Source organism: Entelurus aequoreus, linkage group LG04 (genome assembly GCF_033978785.1).
Source record: "Entelurus aequoreus isolate RoL-2023_Sb linkage group LG04, RoL_Eaeq_v1.1, whole genome shotgun sequence".
Taxonomy (NCBI): Eukaryota; Metazoa; Chordata; class Actinopteri; order Syngnathiformes; family Syngnathidae; genus Entelurus; species Entelurus aequoreus.
This window is the reverse complement of record NC_084734.1, coordinates 50,162,919-50,189,073: the sequence shown is the minus strand read 5'-3', so window position 1 is coordinate 50,189,073 and position 26,155 is coordinate 50,162,919. Positions and strand designations below refer to the sequence as shown.

Genomic DNA, 26,155 nt, shown 5'->3' with positions numbered 1-26,155 from the left:
GCCTTGATATTTCTACACAAATAAAGGATTTTGATAATCTGCACATTTTTTGTTGTTCTTGTGACTGTGAACACATTTTCTGGGTGCACATGAATATGCTGAAAGAATATGTATTGCCTTCTAACTTCATGTGTCATTAATGAAATGAGTGCAAATTCACAAGATTTGTTGTAGATGATGCTACATATGTATACATACTACAGAAATAAAATTTGTATATCATATTATAACATCTTGTAATTAAAATTGTTTATTATTATTCCTTTAATCTTCCGATTGATTAAAAAATAACAACAATAAGAAAATTTAAAAACTCTGCCAGACTGAATTCCACCTATTTGACTGATGTGTCACAAATTGTTGGTGACGAACCCCAAGATGCAGAGAAGACAGGCTTGGTGCAGGAAAACATAATTTAATGTCCATAAAATAAAGAAAAAAACACAAACCAGGAACCAGGAACCAGGAACAGCAAAATTGGAAAACTGGAAACAGGATCCAGCAAACAGGAACTAGGAACAGCTAACGGGTAACTGGATATAGCTAAGGAAAACAAGAAGCTAGGAGACAGCAAACTACCCGGCGCCGCTGCTGCCCACTGCTCCCCAAGGGGATGGGTCAAATGCAGAGGACAAATTTCACCACATCTAGTGTGTGTGTGACAATCATTGGTACTTTAATCTTTAATCTTTAATCTTAATCAATAGCTATAAGGAACAGTTTACCGCTATGACGACAGCGACAAGGACAGGTAGTTATGACATCGACATTCACATCGACAATACTCCAGCACTGACTGGAGGTCAAAGCGGGTCTAAATAGCAGCTGGCTGATTGACACCAGGTGTGGCCAGGTGCCAATCAGCCGCAGCTGAGGGGAACAGCGCTCAGGGAGACTAGCAGGAAACTGAACCAAAATAGGAGCGCTTACAGGATATAAAGACAGAGGGGAAACCAAAACATAACTAAACTAAAAAACTAAACTGTCAGTGACAAACCTGACAGTAGCCCCCCTTCCCATAACGGATACCAGACGTTCTACAAACCCCCCCACCCACGCAAAAATAGTCCAAAGTCACGGAAGGGTGGAGGGAGGACAAGGCGGTGGGCCGCCAGGCCAAGTGTCCCCGCAACCAGCGGGGAAGAGTCAGGTGGCGACGGCAAGTAGAACGCCGCCGCAATTGGCGAGGCGGTTGCCCATGAAACGACCACATCCGTGGCTGACGAGAGGTTGGTGGCGCCCTCTGCTACTGGCCCACCGGAGAGGATGGTGGCGCCCTCTGCTGCTGGCCCACCGGAGAGGATGGCGGCGCCCTCTGCTGCTGGCCCACCGGAGATGATGGCGCCATCTGTTGCAGACCCACCGCAGTGGATGGCGCCCTCTGCTACTGGCCCACCGGAGAGGATGGTGGCGCCCTCTGCTGCTGTCCCACCGGAGAGGATGGTGGTGCCCTCTGCTGCTGGCCCACCGGAGAGGATGGCGGCGCCGTCTGCTGCTGGCCCACCGGAGATGATGGCGCCGTCTGTTGCAGACCCACCGCAGTGGATGGCGCCGTCTGTTGCAGACCCACCGGAATGGATGGCGCCGCCTGTTGCAGACCCACCGGAGTGGGTGGCGCCGTCTGTTGCAGACCCACCGGAGTGGGTGGCGCCGTCTGTTGCAGACCCACCGGATGATGTCAATGAGGGATTTTTAATCACTGCTATGTTGAAATTGTTACTAATATTGATACTGTTGTTGATAATATTAATTTTTGTTTCACTACTTTTGGATTGTTCTGTGTCATGTTTGTGTCTCCTCTCAATTGCTCTGTTTATGGCTGTTCTGAGTGTTGCTGGGTCAGGTTTGGTTTTGGAATTGGATTGCATTGTTATGGTATTGCTTTTATTATTTTGTTGGATTAATTAATAAAAAAATAAAATCCATCCATCCATCCATTTTCTACCGCTTATTCCCTTCGGGGTCGAATAAAAAATAAATAAAATATATACATAAATAAAAATCGATTTTTTAAAAATGAGAATCGATACTGAATCGTACAAAGTGAGAATCGCGATTTGAATTCGAATCGATTTTTTTCCCACACCCCTATCAGAAAGTATAAAATACAAAAAAGGAAGATAGAATACAGTTAACCGCAACATGTAAGTGTAAATAACAAAAAAAAAATTATGATTTGTACATTTACAGAATGTGCTTAGTCTGTTTCTAAACAAAGAAAACAATCTGAAGTTGTCTTTATTTTTAAGTTATCATGCCATGATTTTACTAGTCCGGCCCACATGAGAATAGATTTTCCTTCATGTTGCCCCTGAGCTAAAAATAGTTTGACACTCCTGCTTTAAATAAATATGTTTTTTTAGCATCTACAAGGTCTATTTGAACAATACAAATAAAGTAAAGACTTTGGCGGTCATTGCAATCGTGAAAATTAGGGGTGTCAATCTTGACGCTATAATAACAGGTTAACGTTTATTTTCTTCAAGGGCACTATTTTCTTCAACACACGATTGAAGTGTGTGAATCATGTATGGCCGTCGGCCTACACTATCACTCCAGCCACAAGCGAGAACAAATACAGCAGAAATGGACCAAAAAAAGTGCACAATGAACAACAAGCCTAACCCCAATGCTCCGTACACCGTGGGTGTTTTTTCGCTCAAGATCAAAAGACATGCCGAGGCATCACCGGAGCAAGTTGTGTCCCAAAAGCCGCCAGCAGCTACCTGCTCACAACCGAGGCAGACCACACCAGAAAGTCCACAACAAACATCTGGAACCACAGACATTACCAAATGGGTGTCAACTCCCCTAATCTATATCAATATTATAGGCGGACACTCAGATATTTTTCTACTGTCATTTATGGTAGTTGTGATAATTTGTGCTAGATCTCTATTGGTGTCCGCTCCAATATCGGTATCGTATTGGAAGAAAAAAAGTTGCATCGTGACACCCCTACTAAAAATGTCCGGACGTTTCTGTGCCGTAAGAAGAAAAGACACATCACCACAGCAATGCTTTTCATTGTGGGAGTAGGCCCTGGGAAACAACATGTAACAAAAAGGAAGAGCAGAAGGGAAACAAGAACCGCTCCCTGTTGGACAAACATGGTGGACGTGCACGCATTAACATGCACGCCTCCCCCTCCGGAAGAAACACCTTTATATAATTTAACATTCTAAGAGACTGCGTGGCTCGTACACCTCCATCTTGGAACTGATGGAAGGTGGGTGTATGATCAGGGTGTTGGCAGACTGCCTCACTGGAGCAGGTGCAACAAGACTTGTTGATAACAGATCAAGAGCTGGTTGAGATTTTTGGAAGAAAGGGGTGTGTGTGTGTGTGTGTGTGTGTGTGTGTGTGTGTGTGTGTGTGTGTGTGTGTGTGTGTGTGTGTGTGTGTGTGTGTGTGTGTGTGTGTGTGTGTGTGTGTGTGTGTGTGTGTGTGTGCGTGCGTGTGTGTGTGTGTGTGGCCATGTCAGGGTGGGATTAGAGGACAAGGGGTGCTATATAATCATATGCATTAGTGCGGTCCATGTCAGAGCTTCTGAGCAGCATCGTGGAAAATCCTCAGTGGTTTCCTGTGGGTCCTCATTATCAGACCTTGTTGATAGACCTCCCCTACCCCCCACCCGCCTTTCAACTTCCTGCCTCTCTTCCTCAACCTTTTCCCCCACACTTCCCCTCCCACACTCGGCTCAATCCCATGAATCACCGCTGCCACACGGAAGGCAAAGGGTCTTGGTTAGGGTGAGGGGTCTTCAAACAACCACCAGCTCGACTGATTCATCAACGTTAATTCACATCAATCAACAAGCGTTTTAAGCCAACATCCCCATCGGCGTCCGTCATATCGCTTTGTGACAGACATTGAGTCACTTTAGCATGAGCTCACTCCTGCTCAAGATAGCAGCTTGGATGGAGTTTGTCACATTAGTGAAATACTGACCAGACTTGCAGATTGTGGGTCACAGCTCACATCCAAATAACTCGCATCCAAACGAACATTAAAAGCAACAACACCACATGTGCACGCAGTTTGTTAATAAATACAAACACAACCAAGCATAAATTTAGTTTGCACCTGCAAGAAAGCAAATGACCCTCCGGGCCAGCAGGTGGCACTACCCTTGTTCAGGACTCAGAAAGACTTGATTGTAAAAAACATTTTGTTTAAAACATAATTCAAGTGAGCAATCAAATAAATTAATCCGAGAATTTAGCAGATCTTGTGCAAAATAATTGTATCATGTGGATCCTGTTCTGACAATAATTTACTAGAGATGAGGTCCTTTAAAAAAATGGTTTCTGAAAATTTTGAATCGAATCAGAATATAAATAAATAAGAATTGCTATTCGGATGTGAATACATTTTTTCAACATCCCTAGAATTTAAAAGTGGTGTCTTAGAATAGTCGACTATTGATTTTGGAGAAGTTTGATTGGATTATCAACCTTGCTGTTGAATTGTCGGACATTGAAAACACAGAGAGGAAGGGGAGTTGAGTACCCGAGAGGCTCTGCGTTCAACCGCTGTGTTTGAATGATGCTGCGAGATGGGAGATACACGGCCAGACTGGACGCGCTGCCGCCAGACCAGAACCCCCCATCGGACCTGGTAGGACTTGCGTCCTAGCTGTCGCTTGGTCCATTTCACTTCGACAGGTAGCCTCTCTCACAGTTCTCTTCTGGCAACGGTAATGATCCTTCCGTTGGTTCACCTACCCAAACCTTTTATGTTAACTCCTCTAAATCAGGGGTTCCCAAACTTTTTGCTTCAAAGAGCCAATGTGAAAATGTGCCAATGGGCTGCAGGCCAAATACAGTAATTTTAAGCGTACAGCACTACCATGAAAGAAAAGCTAACCCCATAACACCATATGTAAGGCAGTTGAGATCATCACATTTGATAGATGGCAACTAGTTAGCCATACGGACATGCCAACAATGACTGTGTGCTTGAATTATGTCAGTATGAGTATGTATTACATTTGGGAAGCCAACCTTAGATGAGCCAAACGAAACAACTCTGCTGGCCAAATATTCTCTATGCACCCCTGCTATGGATGGTCAAGTTTAAATGTTTTCTCTGGCCGTTAAGTGAACCTTGCCAAACAATATGAGTAGTTTGTTTATCTGAGAGTTTTAGCCTTTTTGAGGTGGAAAAATTCGCAAATGACATTCCTAGGTATCCCCATTACCTTTGCTATTGCTAGCGAACATGTTGCAAAACATGCTAGTATACCTGTTGTTAGTAAACCTCACTCTGTATTACCATAGAAATTTGCGCTGGATATTGGGTTGATAGCTTGGGCTTTTAGGTTGATGCCTAACACTCTCATCCGAAGGACTTTAGTTTGAACTCCAGGCGGAGCAGGAGCAGATGCTGGACCGGGCGGGTTACACTAGCATACAGAAAGAAAAAAAATGTTGTCAAAGGATTGTTTATTATGAGCAAAATGTAACGAATCAGATGTCTTCGACCAAGGATTTACAGCCGAAAACATCCTTTGAGTTTAGTCAATTGTGTATGGTTAAGATGTGTCGCATGATTGGTACAAAAATCGTATTTTAGTGGGGGTTATCTCAGGGTCTTGCACTTATGGCAGCCAATGCCCTCCTGAGATCTTACAATAATTGTGTCAAATTTGGCACACAATATTTGTAAGTAACACCCTGTACAATTAGTAGAATACTGATTTATCTTTACATGAAACAAACTTTTTGATGCAATAACAAAGCTTTGGAATTGTGTGCTTGTTGCAAACACTCTGTTAGAGAGTTTTCTTGCAGGGTTTAGTTTTGCATTAAAAAAAAGAAAATATGTGAGGTGAATGCATTTTTTTTAACAGAAGTGTCCTCAAAGGTATTGGGCACTATGTATGTTTAATGGAAAAAAATCCATGGACTCAGAAAAGGACTAAGGACTTTTTGTCCAACCTCACTGGGACCACTCGGGTTCCTTTAGGACCTTCCCAGGACCTAAATTGGTCCAATATGGACCTTGTAGATCAAACGTCTTCACCAAAGAGTCCAGAAACCCCAGGGGTTCAGCAGAGTTTGTGAAATTGTTGGTTGATTATACTTTTTTAAATATATTGTTTTACATTCCATCTGCAATTTTTCCACAAATGTACAGTTAATGTTTTTAAATACACATTAACATTGATCCAGCACAATGTGGTGTACTTTATGAATGACACCATAAAAACCTGCATACATGTCATTTGTACAAAACACATATTTGCAAGTACTTCATACCTATACTGCAAATCTAGAGTCAAATATTTGGGGTTTTACTCTTGTTGTGACTCTCTATTCATGACAATTTAGTAGAAACGTGTTCAAAAAATAATGCACAGAATCTATTAGAGAGCAACTTCCTACTTGCAATGTTTAAAATGTGTGGAAAATACTGAGTGAGCACATTGTCCTCTGTTACCAAGACAACATAAACAAGCACACCTAACAAGGAGATGGTAATTAAAGATGGCTACTGGTCATTAAACATGAGAGAGCTTCAAACCTCCTAATCTATTGTAAGAAATGAAGGAGGGGACAGAAAAAACACAACCAATCTTCGAAAAAAATTCCCTTAAATCCTTAAACTTTGTCATGTATGCACGGAGTAGATTGATGTATGCACTGATTCCGCCTTCCAGGGAAGCCCGGGCGGCCGCTGTCCTGTACAGGACGTGACACGGAGCATGTGCGGCGCGGCTGATAGAGCGTCCGAGGCCGGTGAGAAAGAGGAAAGCAAACAGAGCGAGGGAGGAAAGGGAAACACTTAGGTGTGCTTGATATCCTATCAGCACCCCCCTAGCCATCTTTGGGCATGGACAACAACAGCCTGAACGATGTGAAGCCACGTTTCAGATCGTGAATGAGAGTGGAGCTCAAATGGTGGACACTTAAAAGCTTTTGAGCGAGGTAGTAATCAGATGTTTAAGTTTCTTTTTGTTCTTGACAATGCTGCTCAGATGTTTGACAAAGCAGCGTAAGGGACGGTGAGGGGGAGACAAAACAAACAGCAATTAAGGTACTTTTTGTTTTTGTGATTGTGTCAGAAAAGACTTCATCATCCATCCTTTAGGAAACATCTGCCATATTGATGTGCGAGCCCCGGAAAAGACAAATTCCTTCTATCCCTGTAAAAACCTCCAGGTCTAGGCTGGTCTCACGTTTATCCATCAATCGCTGTGGCCGACACACAAAGTAGACACACAAAGTAGATTCAAACACACACACAAACTGTGTTGTTTACAGCACTGTGAAATATATCCCTATTAAACATTGATAATCTAAACACAGATAAACCTGTCCCTATCACTCGGCCGGCAGGTCGGGAATTCCAGACGGATCGGGAGGAAGGATACGAAGATATTTCTGAAGAGCTTGTGCCCATCCAGCAAAGAAACATTTTTCATAATCTGCAGCAAACACAACACACATTCCATTTGCCACCAAGATAACAATGAAGAGAGTTCAGGAGAGTCCTCGCCTTGTCTGACCAAATATCTCTGAATGTCCGCGAGACAAAGCAGACGGCGAAGGAGGGGTGACTACATCAGACAGATGGAGCAGATCCAAACAATAATGGTGGAAATTTATCGTGCACTCTTTCACGATGGGTGAAATGTTTTTTCGGTCGCCCTCAGGCAAGACTGGTCTCAGTATAATTTGGAGAAACTGTACCAAGATTACCACACTTGCTTCAAGTGACACGATGCTGATGTTTTTCCTATGATGTGACCCAGAAAAGCATAGAATCAAATATTTATATTTACATGTACAAAAAAGGGCCCTAATAATAATTTTTTGGAGGCGCCACACACATCCCCTATTACAACATTGTATTTATTTTTTTATTTGTGTGGAACATTTTCCTACCATTTGATTCTAACTTTAATGCATTGTTTGATTAATATTTTACTGCACAATAACATTCATCCATCTATTTTCTACTGCTTGTCCCTTTCAGGGTTGCAGGGGGGTGCTGCAGCCTATCTCAGCTGCATTCGGGCGGAAGGCGGGGTACACCCCGGACAAGTCGCCACCTCATCGCAGGGCCAACACAGATAGACAGACAACATTCACATTAACATTCACACACTAGGGCCAATTTAATGTTGCCAATCAACCTATCCCCAGGTGCATGTCTTTGGAGGTGGGAGGAAGCCGGAGTACCCGCAGGGAACCCACACAGTCACGGGGAGAACATGCAAACTCCACACAGAAAGACCCCCAGCCCGGGGATCGAACCCAGGACCTTTATATTGTTAGGCACATGCATTAAGCCCTGTCCACCGTGCTGCCCTATTGCAAATCCCACATTCTTTTTTTTCATGTACATTCTGGGTGTCTCATTACGTAAAAAACAGGTGGTCTAACATATATAATGTTTAGCATTCAATCAGACATTATTGTGATTTTTTTTGTATCAGTGTTCCTGAAAAAAGGGACCCAAGCACATATACTGTACAGAAGATTTTACAACAAACGCGTTAACGCATGTGATTAATAAAAATAAATGATCGCATTATCAAATATGAATGATGAATAATCACTTCCGGGTTAAGGTTTTACCCGGAAGACGTGCGCATTTTTTACAAAGTCTGTGATCACGATGAGAGGCGGCCAATTTCGCTTTAAAACAAACCTTGAGGACTTTATAAATGTGGAACTTGGATACAACCTATTTTGACATAAATGGAATGCTTACCCAAATAAAACATCCCTGGCCAGCTGGACCAAATGCACAACTGTCCATCGAGTGAGTCACACTTTAAATGTTGATCATGTTACACGCAACACGTTATGCTTGTATCATGACAGACAGCATACGCTGTCAAGCAAGCTGTGTACAAAAAAAATATGAAATGTGGGCTAATACTTTACAGCCACTGTAATATGATTGTTCAGGTTTTTCAGTCAGTACAGATTGGTGTCTTATTGCATTATGTTGTGCATTACAAACTCAAACGAGATTTAGAGGTAGAATTGATTGCTCCCTTTACCTGCATTGCTAGCCACCAATAAGGAGCCGATTTTTACGTTAGAATGCCAAAAAAACAAAACAACTTTTGTCTTCTTGTCTCTCGTAATGATTGTGAACAACAGGCAAAATTCCAAAAAAAAGTGCAGTGCCCCTTTAAGTGAATCATGCTTAACTTTATTTATTCATTTATTTGTCTATTTTTTTGTGTTACAGATTGAGAACAGGAAGTGAACAAATGTGTTCGAAAATGCTATGAAATGGAAAATGGGTATGATTAAATAAGTTCTGACTCTTCCTACTCCCTTTCGGACATTTTCAAATGAAAAACTAGAAATATGTGATGTACCATATGGTAAAAGCATGTTCAAAATAAACTGAAACCATAACCAGAAACATAATTTTGATTCCCCACAGGTGTTTTTTGTATCTTCTGTGGTGTGTTGTTCGGGTGTATGCATCATCATTGATTGGTTGGTTTTGATCCTTAAGAAATCAGAATTGTGTCACTTGAAGTGTGTGTAATGAATGCCAGCTCGTGTGTAAACCTCACTCCTTTAAGACTCATGCTGGACAAGGAGCTGACAGCTTTTGGCTTGTTGGCCAGTGTAACGCACCTGGTTCAGTCCCTGTTTCTGTTCCCTGTTTCTCAAGCTGCGGCAACGCGGACTGTCAAGGCTGTGATTGGCCAACTTGTCCAACACTATATTTCCTGCGTGTACAGAGGGCATACAACCCACCTCAGCAAGCGCCTTGTCCTCTCATTTTGTATCAACATTTGCAAATGACTGGTATAATTAGTTATCACATCAACGTACGTGGGGAAGCACAGTGACACAGGGGTTAGTGCTGGTGCCTCACAAAAAGAAGGTCCTGGGTTCGATCCCCAGGCTCTGGGTCATTCTGTGTAAAGTTTGCATGTTCTCCCTGTGACTGTGTGGGTTCCCTCCGGGTACTCCGGCTTCCTCCCACCTCCAAAGACATGCACCTGGGGATAGGTTGATTGGTAACACTACGTGGTCGGGGGGGGCGTGTTTGGGGCGGGGGGGCGTGGTTGGGGCGTGACCAAGGGCGTGGTCAAGAGGAGAGTATATTTACAGCTAGAATTCACCAAATCAAGTATTTCACATATATATATATATATATATATATATATATATATATATATATATATATATATATATATATATATATATATATATATATATATATATATATATATATATATATATATATATATCCATCCATCCATTTTCTACCGCTTATTCCCTTCGGGGTCGCGGGGGGTGCTGGAGCCTATCTCAGCTACAATCGGGCGGGAGGCGGGGTACACCCTGGACAAGTCGCCACCTCATCGCAGGGCCAACACAGATAGACAGACAACACTCACATTCACACACTAGGGCCAATTTAGTGTTGCCAATCAGCCTATCCCCATGTGCATGTTTTTGGAGGTGGGATATGAAATACTTGACTTTCAGTGAATTCTAGCTATATATATATTTTATTTTTATTTTTTATTTTATTATACATATAAATAAAAGACATACTTGAATTTCAGTGTTCTGCAGGCTATCCGGTAGGTGGCAGTATTGTCCTGTTTAAGAGTGTCACAACATTGCTGTTTACGGCAGACGAACTGCTTTACAGTAGACTAAACGTGACTGCTGTTGTTGTGTGTTGTTACCGCGCTGGGAGGACGTTAATGAAACTGCCTAACAATAAACCCACATAAGAAACCAAGAACTCTCTCTGCTTGTTGTACACTCTACTCTCTAAAAGCCGTAGATGTTATGACGTCATTGGGCAGGCAAGCTGCTGGGAAAGCGGACGTAAGAACGGCTGTCCCCACTCAGGTCCGCATTGAGCTGGAGGGGGCGTGGCCTCCAGCTCCGGCTGAATACCGGGAGTTTGTCGGGAGAAGGGAGGTTGTCGGGAGAGGCGCTGAATACCGGGATTCTCCCGCTAAAAACGGGAGGGTTGGCAAGTATGATTTTTTTAGCTTCGCAAAGCTGAAAATTACTAGTATTGTTGATCTTCTGTCTATCCTTCCAGTCAGGGTTTTTTTTTAATTTAGTTTCTATCTGCATTTGAGACTGATGCTATCATGTTAGCTCCGTAGCTAAGTTAGCTTCTATTTTTTTAGCTTTGCCAAGCTGAAAATTATTAATTGTGTATTTACATGTTCATGGTTTAATAGTATTGTTGATCTTCTGTCTATCCTTCCAGTCAGGGCTTTTTTTTAATTTAGTTTCTATCTGCATTTGAGACTGATGCTATCACGTTAGCTCCGTAGCTAAGTTAGCTTCTATTTTTTTTAGCTTCGCCAAGCTGAAAATTATTAATCGTGTATTTACATGTTCATGGTTTAATAGTATCAATCAATCAATCAATCAATCAATCAATGTTTATTTATATAGCCCTAAATCACAAGTGTCTTAAAGGGCTGTACAAGCCACAACGACATCCTCGGTACAGAGCCCACATACGGGCAAGGAAAACTCACCCCAGTGGGACGTCGATGTGAATGACTATGAGAAACCTTGGAGAGGACCGCATATGTGGGTAACCCCCCCCCCCCCCCCCCCCCCCCCCCTAGGGGAGACCGAAAGCAATGGATGTCGAGTGGGTCTGACATAATATTGTGAAAGTCCAACACATCAGCGAAAGTCCAGTCCATAGTGGGGCCAGCAGGAACCATCCCGAGCGGAGACGGGTCAGCAGCGTAGAGATGTCCCCATCTGATGGACAGGCTAGCGGTCCACCCCGGGTTGGGAGCAGAGTAGAAAAGAAAAGAAAAGAAACGGCAGATCAACTGGTCTAAAAAGGGAGTCTATTTAAAGGCTAGAGTATACAAATGAGTTTTAAGATGAGACTTAAATGCTTCTACTGAGGTAGCATCTCTAACTTTTACCGGGAGGGCATTCCATAGTATTGGAGCCCGAATAGAAAACGCTCTATAGCCCGCAGACTTTTTTTGGGCTCTGGGAATCACTAATAAGCCGGAGTTCTTTGAACGCAGATTTCTTGCCGGCACATATGGTACAATACAATCGTCAAGATAGGCAGGAGCTTGACCGTGTAGTATTTTATACGTAAGTAGTAAAACCTTAAAGTCGCATCTTAGGTGCACAGGAAGCCAGTGCAAGTGAGCCAGTATAGGCGTAATATGATCAAACTTTCTTGTTTTTGTCAAAAGTCTAGCAGCCGCATTTTGTACCATCTGTAATCTTTTAATGCTAGACATAGGGAGGCCCGAAAACAAAACGTTACAGTAATCGAGACGAGATGTAACGAACGCATGGATAATGATCTCAGCATCGTTTGTGGACAAAATGGAACGAATTTTAGCGATATTGCGGAGATGAAAGAAGGCCGTTTTAGTAACACTCTTAATGTGTGACTCAAACGAGAGAGTATTGTTGATCTTCTGTCTATCCTTCCAGTCAAGGTTTTTTTTAAATTTTGTTTCTATCTGCATTTGAGCCTGCTATCACGTTAGCTCTGTAGCTAACTTAGCTTCTATTTTTTTAGCTTCGCAAAGCTGAAAATTATTAACCGTGTATTTACATGTTCAGTCACTGTGAATGTCCATTTCGCGTTCTCGACTCTCATTTTCAAGAGGATATAGTATCTGAGGTGGTTTAAAATACAAATCTGTGATCCACAATAGAAAAAGGAGAGAGTGTGGAATCCAATGAGCCAGCTTGTACCTAAGTTACGGTCAGAGCGAAAAAAGATACACCCCGCACTACACTGTAGTCCTTCACTCTAAAGTTCTTCATCCACGAATCTTTCATCTTCGCCAAATTAATGGGGTAATCGTCGCTTTCTCGGTCCGAATGTCTCTCGCTCCATTGTAAACAAAGCGGAATTGTGAGGAATCCTTTGTCTTGTGACGTCACGCTACTTCCGGTAGGGGCAAGGGTTGTTTTTATCAGATACCAAAAGTTGCGATCATTATCGTCGTTGTTCTATACTAAATCCTTTCAGCAAAAATATGGCAATATCGCGAAATAATCAAGTATGACACATAGAATGGATCTGCTATTCCCGTTTAAATAAAAAAAAAATCATTTCAGTAGGCCTTTAAGATTGAATCCAAAGAGGTTCATTAGGTGTTCAAAAAACTATGCAATTTTGTTCTTCTTATAGCCAGACCTGTTTGTTTATTTCCATACCTGACGGTTTCGGCCACAACTGTTGCCTTCTTCAGAGGTTGTCGCGTGAAGATTTAGTTAGACAAAAATTGTGTCACAAATAAAATCTATTATTATTATTTATTATTGCTGGCGGGCATTGTGGCATCCTAATCTGTTCAGTGGTCCTTGAACGCACCATGAAAACACCTCCATCCCGTATTCCTTATTGTATAGAACAATCAGGCAGCTCTAACCCCATATTTATTGGCTGCTAAATGGAGCTGCGACCAAATGTCTTGCTAATCCCCACTGTCATTCTGATGTGCATTGTTGTGGCTGTGGCGTGCAGTGAGATTTATGAGATTTCGCAAATGTGCGCGTAATCACGTGATAAGGGGAATTGTAGAAAAGCGAACCACAAACAATTAATTCTGTCATTCTAGAGGAGCAGAAGCAAATAAACTCAGTCCTGCCATTCCGTTCAGTTCAGTTACCGGTCGTTAAGTTCATTTATTTATTTTATTTATTTAAAAAATCAAACAAAGGAATAAAATTAAAATAAAACTATCAACTTAACATAAAAAAAAAAATGAATTAAAAGGAGCAGAAAGATGTTAAAAATGTGTAATATCTGCTCCCTATTTTCACAAATACAAAAATTGACTTTCAATGTGGCGACTACAAAGCCATATTTTCATTGTACAACAATTAAACCATATTGAAGAAAAATTCTACTCAGCCATATTTTTTTCATCATTCTGATTTTTGTATTTGTTTTAATATAGAAAGAAATGTACACTGTTTTATTCCACTGTCAAGGTTGTTCCATAAACTAACACCTCTGATTGAAATACTTGTTTCCATTATCACTGTTCTAAATGTAAATGTATTAAAGATTTCAGTTACTAACAGATTATAATTACTTTCTCTTTTTACAAATCTGTTTTGAATGTTGTTAGGCAGAATTGTTGCATGTGCTTCATACATGATTTTTAAGGTATTATACTCTACCAGTTCATTCATTTTTTCAAATACATTTCACTGTTTGAATGGTGAGTTTATGGGTTGCCTGTATGCATTTCTCTTTTCTGCAGAAGGAAGATTGGATTTAAATACAGTATGTTTTACAGGCACTACCCCGAACTTCAATACAGTATGTTGGATATGGAACAATCAGTAAGTTATACAAAATAGACAATGCTTTTTGATTTATCAATTCCTTCACTTTGTGTTAAATAGCAATAGTTTTAGATAAATAGCCTTTGTATCATTTATATGTGATTTCCATGACAAATGTTCATCAATCTAGTGGTTAGAGTGTCCGCCCTGAGATCGGTAGGTTGGAGTTCAAATCCCAGCCGAGTCATACCAAAGACTATAAAAATGGGACCCGTTTCCCTCCCTGCTTGGCACTCAGCATCAAGGGTTGGAGTTGGGGGTTAAATCACCAAAATGATTCCCGGGCGCGGCGCCGCTGCTGCCCACTGCTCCCCAAGGGGATGGGTCAAATGCAGAGGACAAATTTCACCACATCTAGTGTGTGTGTGACAATCATTGGTACTTTAATCTTTAATCTTAATCATAACACCCAAAAACTTGATCTCTTGTGTTTTTTGAATCTCAATTTCTTCGACATATAATGAGCCATCCACACTTTTCCTACTACTGCAAAAAATCATAAATTTTGTTTTTCTAGTGTTCAAGGATAATCTATTCACATCAAACCATCTTTTATTTTTGATTAATTCATTTTCAACCACCTCTTACACATCTGTAATATTTTGTCCTGAAAAAAATAAGGTTGCGTCGTCCGCAAATAATATACACTTAAAGGTGCCATATGTAATAATTTCATGTCAAGACATCATTAAATGGCCCTGATATGTCAAAAGGCATTAATAAATAATGTTATTTTCGAATACCTTTATAACTGATAACAATAGTTCAGCTCATTTAAAAATTTGATTTACAGCCCCGAAATCTTGTTATTGTTTTCATTGCGATGCCCCGTCCTCGACCGTTTGACCAATTAAGAAGTCTGTGAGTGTGTCACATCCAGGTTGCCAGTTACGCACTGCCACCTTCGTCGAGCTACTATCACTGGTAAAGTTACTAAACATGTCAGACCGTAGTAAATCTAAAAGGCACCTTATGATTCTTAACTTATTCATGACAAAGCCAGCAACAAAACGAGGATTTGTATCGGGGATGCCTTTCAAAAATGGAAATGATTGAAGGCGGAGAAGATTTTTTCATCTGACGCCAAACTTGCTAATTTCCTCCTTGATAGGTAAGTCAGGCATTTACGTTTTCTTATTGCTTGTAATAAATGGAAATGGACATTTCGTATGTAAACTATATTGATCAATACAGTCTATGAGCTTGTCTAACAAAGCTAATATGTTCATGCAATGAATGATTAGCATGCTAGCCTGGTCAATGACACATTAACGGGGGAAATATATGCCCGTTAGCCTGTATGTCGATGCGTAATTGAACTGAGGGCAAAATATATTTTCGACAAATAAAACCTATGTGGATATGGGTAGTGTCAGTGCCTATTTCGTTCTCAATATGCTGATACGCTGAGGAAATGTGTTCCAACATTAGCACGGCTAATTGCGGTTTCTGGTACATATAAGGTGGTATTTGCTTGGCACAATATATTGCATTACATGTAATGATTTTCTACTTTGTGTATTGACATGGTAGTAGGCTATATGTTTTATGAGTAACTTGGTTTTTGCGTATTGTGGGTTGGCTCGTAGAATTGCACTCTGCACTGAAAGATGGTGATGTGCGTACATGGAAGAGAATGCAGTGTGTCAGGTTGGATGCAACATGGAGTTATGCTGAACGAAATGTGGCGATAATTTTACTGTTGGCCTTGACTTGCCATCGAAGTAGGCCTATGCGATATATAATATATTATTATATATCATTACATATAACATTATTTCGATGGTAGTCCGTGCGGTCAAACTAGACATTTTAGCAGGGTAATGACAACAATCTGTCCCGACTCCCGACAAAAATATTGCTCCGTAACTTTACAAATACATTTGGCTAATCGACATTAGTAAATGTGGCATAAATACCTAGTAAACCATCTTGCTAGAAGCATAAACAAGAGAAACCTACAGCGTAGGACTCGTCGATTGCCATTTGAAGTTTCTTGAAGGATTCGGATTCGGCTGCGTGTCTGGCAACCTCAGTCATAGAGAGTGGGAGGGGACTACAGAACTTTGACCGTGATTGCAGTACCATTTCTGACCACATTACTACATCTGGCTCCTTTAAACAGTTTGGAAACCATGGTAATTTGCGTACATGAGAAACAGTATTAAAGAGTCCAGTTGCGATCGATTGAATGCCCTGAGATGACAATGATCGTGATGAATGAGAACATTCATAGACGAGAAACAGTATTGGTCCAAGGACTGATCCTTGGGGTACTCCACAACTGATATTATGTAACAAAATGTATTCTGTCCTTCAGGTAACTTTTGACCCACTCATGAGCCACTCCTCTTATTCCAAATGTATACAGCTTGTCCAATGATAGCTTATGATCGAGCATATCAAACGTTTTTTGAAGATCTACAAAAATACTTGCTAAATATTGTTTTCTATCTATTGCAGTTGAAATGTATTATACCAAATCAATTATTGCTGTTGTTGTTGAGTGATTGGGACAAAACCCATATTGGCTATTACTCGAGATACGCAACAGCTGCTGAACGGCAACACCACGAAACGTCCCAAGCTTTTCCGTCCATCAATACCCACAGTTGGGCATCAGTGACTGCACTGACTTGACTTGACTCGTGGAAAAGTTTTGCCTTGCAGAACGAGAGCTTTATTTTTTGTTTGATTGTAGCAAGCACAACATGACAGTAACATCATCTCTGCCAAGCATTGTACCCTCATAAACACACACACTTCTCATTCAACTCCCGCTAACCACTCCCCTGTTTCTCCGGCCCCTGTGTCATCTGGTATTTGACACAGGACCCCATATAGCTGTTCAGGATATGCTTATTTGGTTTTGGATCTCCAGAACCAGCATGTCTTTTACATCTGAAAACCTTTGACAAGTTGACTTCTGTCCCCACCCATTAGGATGTTTCAAAGTGTAAAATATGATCCGCCTTGAACATGGAGTATTTTATTTTAAAAGTAAACCAGATAATTTATTGTATGTTTGTGCATGACTTCCTGTCCCAGAAAAGCAGACTTTAGCTAAATTGATCCGCCGTGTTGCAGCGACCAGTAAAAATATAAGCTCTACGTACATTTAGCACAGGGATGCGCAGTGCCAGGTGCAGGTGGTCCGCTAGCAATGGAAACTGACACACTGACTAGAGTGGAAACAGAAAGCCGTTATGCATACAGTGGAAATCCGGGGTAAGAGAGCACAGCTTGTAGGTTCAATATGCACATATACTGTAAATATCACAGTTGCTCAGATGGCAATGTGTTTATATGAGTTTCTTAATGAGGAAAGACATTAATGTCTTTTGTTTGCATGTTAGCATTTAAGCCAGCGAGCTGGCACCAGTCAGTCCACGAGTTTCTCAAAGTGCAGTTATCAATCGCGGTTTTTCTACAATTTAAGGCGGTAGTACTAGCTGTCCAGAGTTTTTCCACGGTTATCATTAATACCGTTTACCGTTACATCCCTACTTGGACTAGTGTATTCACTGGTAAAGACCACTGGTAAAGTTTTGAGCAAAGTAACATGCATTCTAGAAGAGCTGTAATAAAAGCAGTGCGGCACAAGGGTACACTTGCAGACTACAGCTCGTTTATTGGTTGGTTGGTTGATATAGATGGTAGTACCACGTAAACATTTCAATTGTATGATATAACTATCTCTTGTTCATATTGTACATTCAACGTCTTGACTGCAGTTAATGTAACTGCAGCAACACTTGTACTTTCAGGTAGCATTTTTACGTCACTTGAAAGAACTTTCACTTTACAAGTGATGAAAATAAAAACACACCAAGCTAGCCTAAGAGAGAAATGACATATCCATCTCTAAATTTATATGTGTGGACATGATCTAGGACAGTGGTCCCCAACCTTTTTGTAGCTGCGGACCGGTCAACGCTTGAAAATTTGTCCCACGGACATGATTGTATTCATAAAGAAATACAATCATGTGTGCTTATGAACTGTATCCCTGCAGACTGTATTGATCTATATTTATATATAATCTATATATTGACTTTTTTATGTTGATTTAATAAAAAAATTTAAAAAATGATTTTTTTTTTTTTAATTATTATTTTTATTTTTATTTCTTGTGCGGCCCGGTACCAATCGGTCCGCAGACCGGTACCGGGCCGCGGCCCGGTGGTTGGGGACCACTGAACTAGGATAAACCGTCCAAACTAAAAACAATTGTTATTGTTTTTAATTGACTTGTCCTTTTTGTATATATATTAATACAAAATAAGTGTTTTACAAATAAAAAGAGAAAAGATGAGCAGAATTGGCATTCATTTCAAACGTGTATGTATAGGTATACCATATAGTCATATATATTATCGGGATACACAATTAACTATATCAGGAAATCTAATGAATAAAGCTAAATATGTTCTAGACCAAAAATCACTTCATATTCTCTACTGCTCACTAGTGTTACCATATCTGAGTAATGGTGTATAAATATGGGGAAACAACTACAAATGTGCGCTTCATTCACTAACTGTGTTATAAAAAAGATCAATTAGAATAATACATAATGTTGGATACAAAGAACATACAAACCCTTAATTTATTAAATCGCAATTATTGAAATTCAATGATTTGGTGCATTTGCAAACAGCTAAAATTATGTACTAAGCAAACTATAACCTGCTACCCAAAAATGTACAACAATTCTTCTCAACAAAAGAGGAGAAATATAACCTTAGAGGAAAATGTAATTTAAAACATTGGTATGCTCGTACAACACTTAAAACCTTTAGTATATCAATATGTGGAATTAAATTATGGAATGGATTAACCAAAGAAATCAAACAAAGCACCAATGTGCAGGACTAATAGACTAAAAAACTCCTTTGTCCCACACGCCATTAGACTGTTCAACTCCTCTCTGGGGGGGAGGGGGGGTACTAGGATGACAGGGGATGCAAAACAATAACAGTGGAATACGTTTTCATAACATGGTCACTACTGCCTAGTTTCTCTTCTTATATTCTTATTTTACTGTTATATTTTTATTCTCATTGTTGCTTTTTATTTTTATTCTATTGTAATATTTTTCTATTTTGTTTCCATTTATACCCCCATTATTTACTTTTTACTTTTTAAATTCGATCTCAATTTTGTACACTGCTGCTGGAATTTAAATTTTCCTGAGGGAACTCTCCTGAAGGAATCAATAAAGTACTATCTATCTATCTAATATGATTCAGTTTAAGAGACTGTTCAAACTACAAGTGTTCACAAAGTACACAGAACAATAATTATGATGAACATCTTGAACCCTTTTTTTATTTAATTGAGACCAAGATTATTTATGTATTTAATATTTGTATGCTTACTATGGTATATTATTTATTTATTATTTATTTGTTCACTGTTCTGTTACAGAGAACAAGGAAATGGGATAAAAGTGCTATGGTATGAAAAGGGGTAGGATTAAATAAGCTCTGCTTCTTCCTACTCCTTTTCGGACTTGTTGTAATGAAACAACTGGAATTGTGTGATGCATTACGTTGTACCGTATGCATGTTCGAAATAAACTGAAACTGAACTGAACGGAGGATATCTGTTTTTGTCCATATCGCACTGACTTATATGCAGAAGAATTATCCACGCTTGAGTGAGCAGTCAGGTCTGTTTGTGTTGATACTTTTATATTGAAACACGTCATGACTAAGAAGCTAAGAAGTGCTGACTGAGAGAGAAATGCAATATGGTTGAGGTTTGTTGAGCAGTAAACAGAGCAGTGTGTCTATGTTTTTATATCAACAAGTGTTGCTCACACACACACACACACACACACACACACACACACACACACACACACAAACACACACACACACACGCACACACACACACTCAGACATCTTTACTTTTAAGAGTCTATCTTGACATTCTTGCCTTGAATTACACTCCATCTTGTGTCTTGAACTGTTTTTCTGAGGAGTTTAAATCCAAATCAACAGATCTGAAATACTCCCCCCACGCATTTACAAACCAGCCCAAAGTTTGTGGAATAAAAGTCATGTGTGGCGATAGGGAGGAGAAACGTCCCACAGATGAGGACCAGAAATGCTGGGCTTTCAATTCAAGCACTAAAGGCTAAACGTGCGGCAATCAAGAGCCAAGGTCACATGTCTGCACACAAACTCACATGTCTGCACAACACAACTGGATGTGCAAACATTTGTCCACGAAAGAAAATACACAAACTATTTTGTTTTGTTTCATTCCAGACTTCTCCAGGCTGAATGTATACAATCATGTTCTGTGTTTATAACCAAACAAACGCATCTGGCTGATGTTGTATCAACACACAGTTCAAATAACAACTTTGTGTATTTGGAACATTTAATGTTAGTTAACTGTTAGGTCACACTTTCATTTATGAATGAGGCATAAACATGCGATACTGGCATTGAGTCCGCATGCAATACGAGAAACTCCCCAGTTCTTTTGTGAATTTAGTGAAGTTTTGGACAAAAATGTGTGCATTAATTACAGTGATGGGCAGTAGCAAGCTACATGTAGCTAAGCTACGTAACTTAACTACATTTCCCAGTAGCTTGAAGGTAATTTTGCTACTTTTTTAACAAGTTTACTCTACTTTTAGACCCATGTAGCTTACATCAAAGCTACAGGCTACAAAGAGAGAAAATGTACTGTGAATCCAGGCCCAAAAAAAATTGAGAAAATACAATAACCTGGATGAACGAGAACATCCATACATACGGAGAAAATCCATGATGTTCATGGATCATGTTGGTGTTCGTATGATGAGTCACAATTGGCTAAGGTTAGGGCAAAACATTACGGACTGGCCAATCAGAGGCAAGATAAGGCGGGTCATTGAAACCAGGAAGCAAAATTATAACAGACACACACTCATGTCACATGACAATAAGGGAGTCAGAGACAGAGGGACGCTTCAAGCTGACTTAAGAAGAAAAACATACTTGAAAATGGCAGAAGGATTCTCTTCCGCAGATTAGATTTTTCCTTTAGTGGTGAAGATGACGTGCAGGAAATAATGCTTGTCCTTGATCGTATTTAGACTAATGTATGCGTTTAGAGAAAACAATGCCCAAAACCTTAGTTTTTAGTTGTTTAGTCTGTAAAATCTTACATTTTAATAGCTCCTTGGTCATCTTACCTCAACAAATCCAAAAAGTATCTCGTAGCATTTACTACTTTGTTGGCTGAAAGACTCATCATGTTGAATTGGAAAGCAACAGCGCCTCCATGCCACACCGGCTGGATTAGAGATAGTCTTTATTTCCTCAAATTGGAGCAGAATAGGCGGACATTGAATGGTTCTTCTTCAACATTTCTAGAAGTATGGGGTGCTTTTTTTTTTTAAATATGAAAATAAACCCAATAAACCCAACTGAAACGCCATGTAGAAATTTTTAAAAAGTATCAGCAAAAGTTGCGATGTGTTTAGGCTTATTTTTTTCAGTTACTTTGCATCATCATCGCAATCTGCAGTGATGATTTTTGTTGGTCAAGAGACGATAAAAGGATCATCATCACACATCTTTAATGTAGTTCACCTGCCCGGTTGAGCGCTCCTCATGCACAAATTAAATTGTCGAAAATGCCGATGATTGACCAAAAGTGCTTAGAAACTGCAGGGATTGGATAAACTTGCAAGGGGAATCAAAGTGATTGACTGAATTTGCATGGTTTGGCACAGTCCCAATACTTCCAATTCCTAGAGAAGGGTCTGCTCAACAACTTAATGGACAATTAGTGGATCACTTTCTCCCCAATGTTCTTGCAAAGTCGGTTAGCTTGATGGCAACTATGTTTTTTTAACTGATCTTTCCCAAATTGGACACACTTGTTCTTGTACGTCCTTTAAAAGTTTTTACTAAATCCCATGGTATAGTTCCTGGTGATTGGGCTAAATATCCTTAAGCAGGTTTTATGTAGCATACATTATGCTGTGTGAGAAATTTCAAGTTTAAGGGTCAAAGTAGGGGATTTAATAACAGTGCTACCACGTGGTGTGTTTTTCAGAAAAATAATAGCACAGTCAATACAATATAGGTGTTGGTTTTATCTCATTTTTAACTTTTTGTGTGCAGCATTTCAGGAGTAGAGGAAATAGCTTACACAAATACAAAAAAAATGTGCGTATAGCGCTCAAAGGAAAGCGCTTCACTTTTTCCACATGTTATGTTACAGATTCATTCCAAAATGGAATGAATTCATTTTTACCCTCAAAATTCTACAGACAATACCCCATTACGACAATGTTTTTTTTTAAATTCAGCCTATCCGATCCGAAATTATAACAAATAAAAATTCACATGAGCATAAGTATTCACAGCCTTTGCTTAATACTTTGTTGATGCCCCTTTGGCAGCAATTACAGCCTCAAGTCTTTTTGAATATGATCCCACAATTTTGGCACACCTACCTTTGAGCACTTTCGCCCATTCCTCTTTGCAGCACCTCTCAAGCTCCATCAGGTTAGAAAAGAAGTGTTGTTTTTCATCCAGGATGTCTCTGTACATTGCTACATTCAACTTTCCCTCTATCCCGACTAGTCCCAGTTCCTGCCATTGAAAAACATCCCCGCAGCATGATGCTGCCACTACTATGCTTCACTGTTGGGATGCCATTGGCTTTGTGATGAGCGGTGCCTGGTTTCCCCCAAACATGATGCTTGGCATTCAAGCCAAAGAGTTCAATCTTGGTCTCATCAGACCAGATAATGTTGTTTCTCAGAGTCTTTCGGGTACATGTTGGCAATTATTTTACTAAGAAATTGTTTCCCTCTGGCCACTCTACCATTCAGTCCTGATTGGTGGTTTGCTGCAGAGATGGTTGTCCTTCTGGAAGGTTCTTTTCTCTCCACAGAAGAATTTTGTAGCTCTGGCAGAGTGACTATCGGGATCTTGGTCACCTGCCTGACTAGACTAAGATGAATGCAGCAATGTACAAAGACATCCTGGATGAAACCCAACTCTTCCCATCCAATCTGATGAAGCTTGAGAGGTGCTGCAAAGAGGAATGGTCAAAACTGCCCAAAGCTTGTGGCATTGTATTCAAAAAGACTTGAGGCTGTAATTGCTGCCAAAGGTGCATCAACAAAGTATTTAGCAAAGGATGTGAATACTTATTTTTTGTTGTTGTTGTTGTTGTTGTTTTTTCAGTTTTAATACATTTTTGAAAAATAATTTTTTAAAAAAACTTTCATCATGTCATTGTGGGGTATTGTTTGTAGAATTTGGAGGACAAAATTGAATTTCTTCCATTTTGGATCAAGGCTGTAACATTACAAAATGTGGAGTAAGTGAAGTGCTGTGAATACTTTCCGGATGCACTGTAAGTGTTCAAAGCAAAAAAGGATTCACTAAAGTGTTAGCCATGATTCTAAAACCAGCTAGCTTTTCTAAGTTCTTGTGATGGACGGACACAAAAATGAGGAATTTCCTACTAAAAGTCGTGAAAATATTTTGTGTGTATTGAAGTTGAAGTGTGTCTTCCGATTTGGACGGCCAAGATCCATGTGTCGGCTCCGTGCTGAAAGGAGTAACACACGCACACACACACAGACACACACACACCTCCCATCGCCAGCTGGATCGGGGAAAGCAGCACTCGGGGAACAGTTGACACTCTGATCTCCTTAATGGTTACATCCTCCACGCCCGACACCAGAGACGGTGCAACACACCAGCTTTCTTTGCTTGGAAGAGGAAAAATATAAATTGCAACATTCCCTCGCACACACTCACACACACACACACACACACAAACAACACTCCAATCGCATACGCTATCTTGTTTAGCGCCCCCCTCCTCCTCCTTGTCCTCCACGCAATCAGAGGCTCAGAATAGGAAGCAGGGAGAGGAAGCGGCCCTGCATTCACAGGCTGGGAACAAGGAGAAGGAAAAACAGCCGGAACCTGGAATTTACGGAGGAAAAAACAGCAGCCATCCCAAAATACCCCAGGACCATCTCGACAGATAAACACTCTCATCCTTTTTGAGACCCTTTTTTTTTTTTTTGCTAGTTACGCTCCAGCGTCACGACGGAGGAAGCACTTTTCCTCTAAAAGCCATGCGCAACAGCCTCATTAGTAGACCCTCAGCTAATCAAGGCTGCAGCAGACCAGACACGCTCAGCACAAGTCTGGCCATGTGATGCCTTCCAATTACCTCGGAACTTGGAAGTTGGAGCTCGGAATGACGTCACAGTCGAGTTGTGAGCATTCCCATTACGAGGTCGGAAATCAAGATGGCCACATTCACAAAAGCTATTTTTGCGCTTGCCTTGTCTAATACAAACAACTTATTGGAAAAAATGTAGTCTTTCTGCAACCTTTAAACATGGGGGATGAAAGGGAAACACAAACACTATTGCTAGCAATATATAATGTATATACCACATAAAATAAACGTAGTTTACACTACAGTAATCCATCCATCCATTTTCTACCGCTTGTCCCTTTATTGGGATCGCGGGGGGTGCTGGAGCCTATCTTAGCTGCAATAAAGCGGTAGGCGGGGTACACCCTGGACAAGTCGCCACCTCATCGCAGGGCCAACACAGATAGACAGACAACATTCACACTCACATTCACACACTAGGGACCATTTAGTGTTGCCAATCAACCTATCCCCAGGTGCATGTCTTTGGAGGTGGGAGGAAGCCGGAGAACTCGAAGAGAGCCCACGCAATCCCGGGGAGAACATGCAAACTCCACACAGAATCGAACCCAGGACCTTCGTATTGTGAGGCACTTGCACTAACCCCTCCCCCACTGTGCTGCCCCACTACAGTAACGTTACCATTTAAAAACATCCAACAATACATTGTATATGGCTGATTTAGTGCGACAAAAACTAATGAGAAGTTCTAATAACAGATATTATAGAAGCGGATATCATTGTTTACGTCTAGAGCAGCCATCATTGAAACGAACTGGGGGGAAATCTGTCCTCGAGGGGCGTTCCATTTGAAATTCTGACTAGGAACTTGAAAAATGTTTACTTCCAAGTACAAATGGAACGCACCAATAAACTCAAAAAAATGTGGCATCATTCTCTTCTCTGACTGGTTGTAAACACAAATATATGTTTTCACTGGTGACTGAAACAGCATAAATAAATGCAAAATACAGCAAAAAGAAAACGTACACAACATAAGCGCTATGGGAAAATCTTCTCTTATTGGTTGCAAGGATGTAAAAGGAAATATAGTTTTGTAATGTGTGAAACAGCGCAAATAACATGAAGTAATATTATTAATTATCGGGTAATTCTACCAGGCTAGTGCAATAATAAATACAACCATTGATTTACTAAGTTCCAAATAACAGGCCCTAGACAGCGTGTGCAAAAATAACATTGTGTGTAGTATGAGTGGGCGTGTTGCATGTGATCTGTTAACAATGTGTGTGCAACGAAAAGTGTTGCAGACCGCCTTATTTGAATGAGGATTTCGCGTGCATGCAGGGCTTATTCCACAGAGGCGACCATTTTCTGCACATTCATGTTATCATGCTCCTACCTGTGAGCAATGTGTTGAACTGGCAGCACACATCTATAATCTGTAACATCTTTTCTGAATCGCAATCTAGACAACATAAACATATGCACACCGACACTTAATTCTGTGGGCGAGGCTGTGGATCACATCACCAGCGCATTTGTGTGTCTGGAATGACTGAAATGTAAAACAAATTGTACAATGAAAGTATTTTCATGTAGAAGATCTATTACAGAAATATATTTCCTAAATTTAAAAAAAATGAAAGACATTTTTAAAACAAAGAAAA

The 26,155-nt window shown here is 40.4% G+C and overlaps 1 protein-coding gene across 1 annotated transcript in view; it reads right to left on the bottom strand.

Moving 5' to 3' along the window:
- Positions 1 to 1,332: 1,332 nt before the first annotated feature.
- Positions 1,333 to 26,155, bottom strand: part of LOC133647880 (uncharacterized) — a 64,978-nt gene continuing 40,155 nt past the window's right edge. Inside the window, exon 2 of the mRNA XM_062043613.1 lies at positions 1,333 to 1,654. Within this exon, the coding sequence (XP_061899597.1) occupies positions 1,385 to 1,654 (270 nt within the window). The 3' untranslated portion in view covers positions 1,333 to 1,384. The remainder of the gene's footprint in view (positions 1,655 to 26,155) is intronic.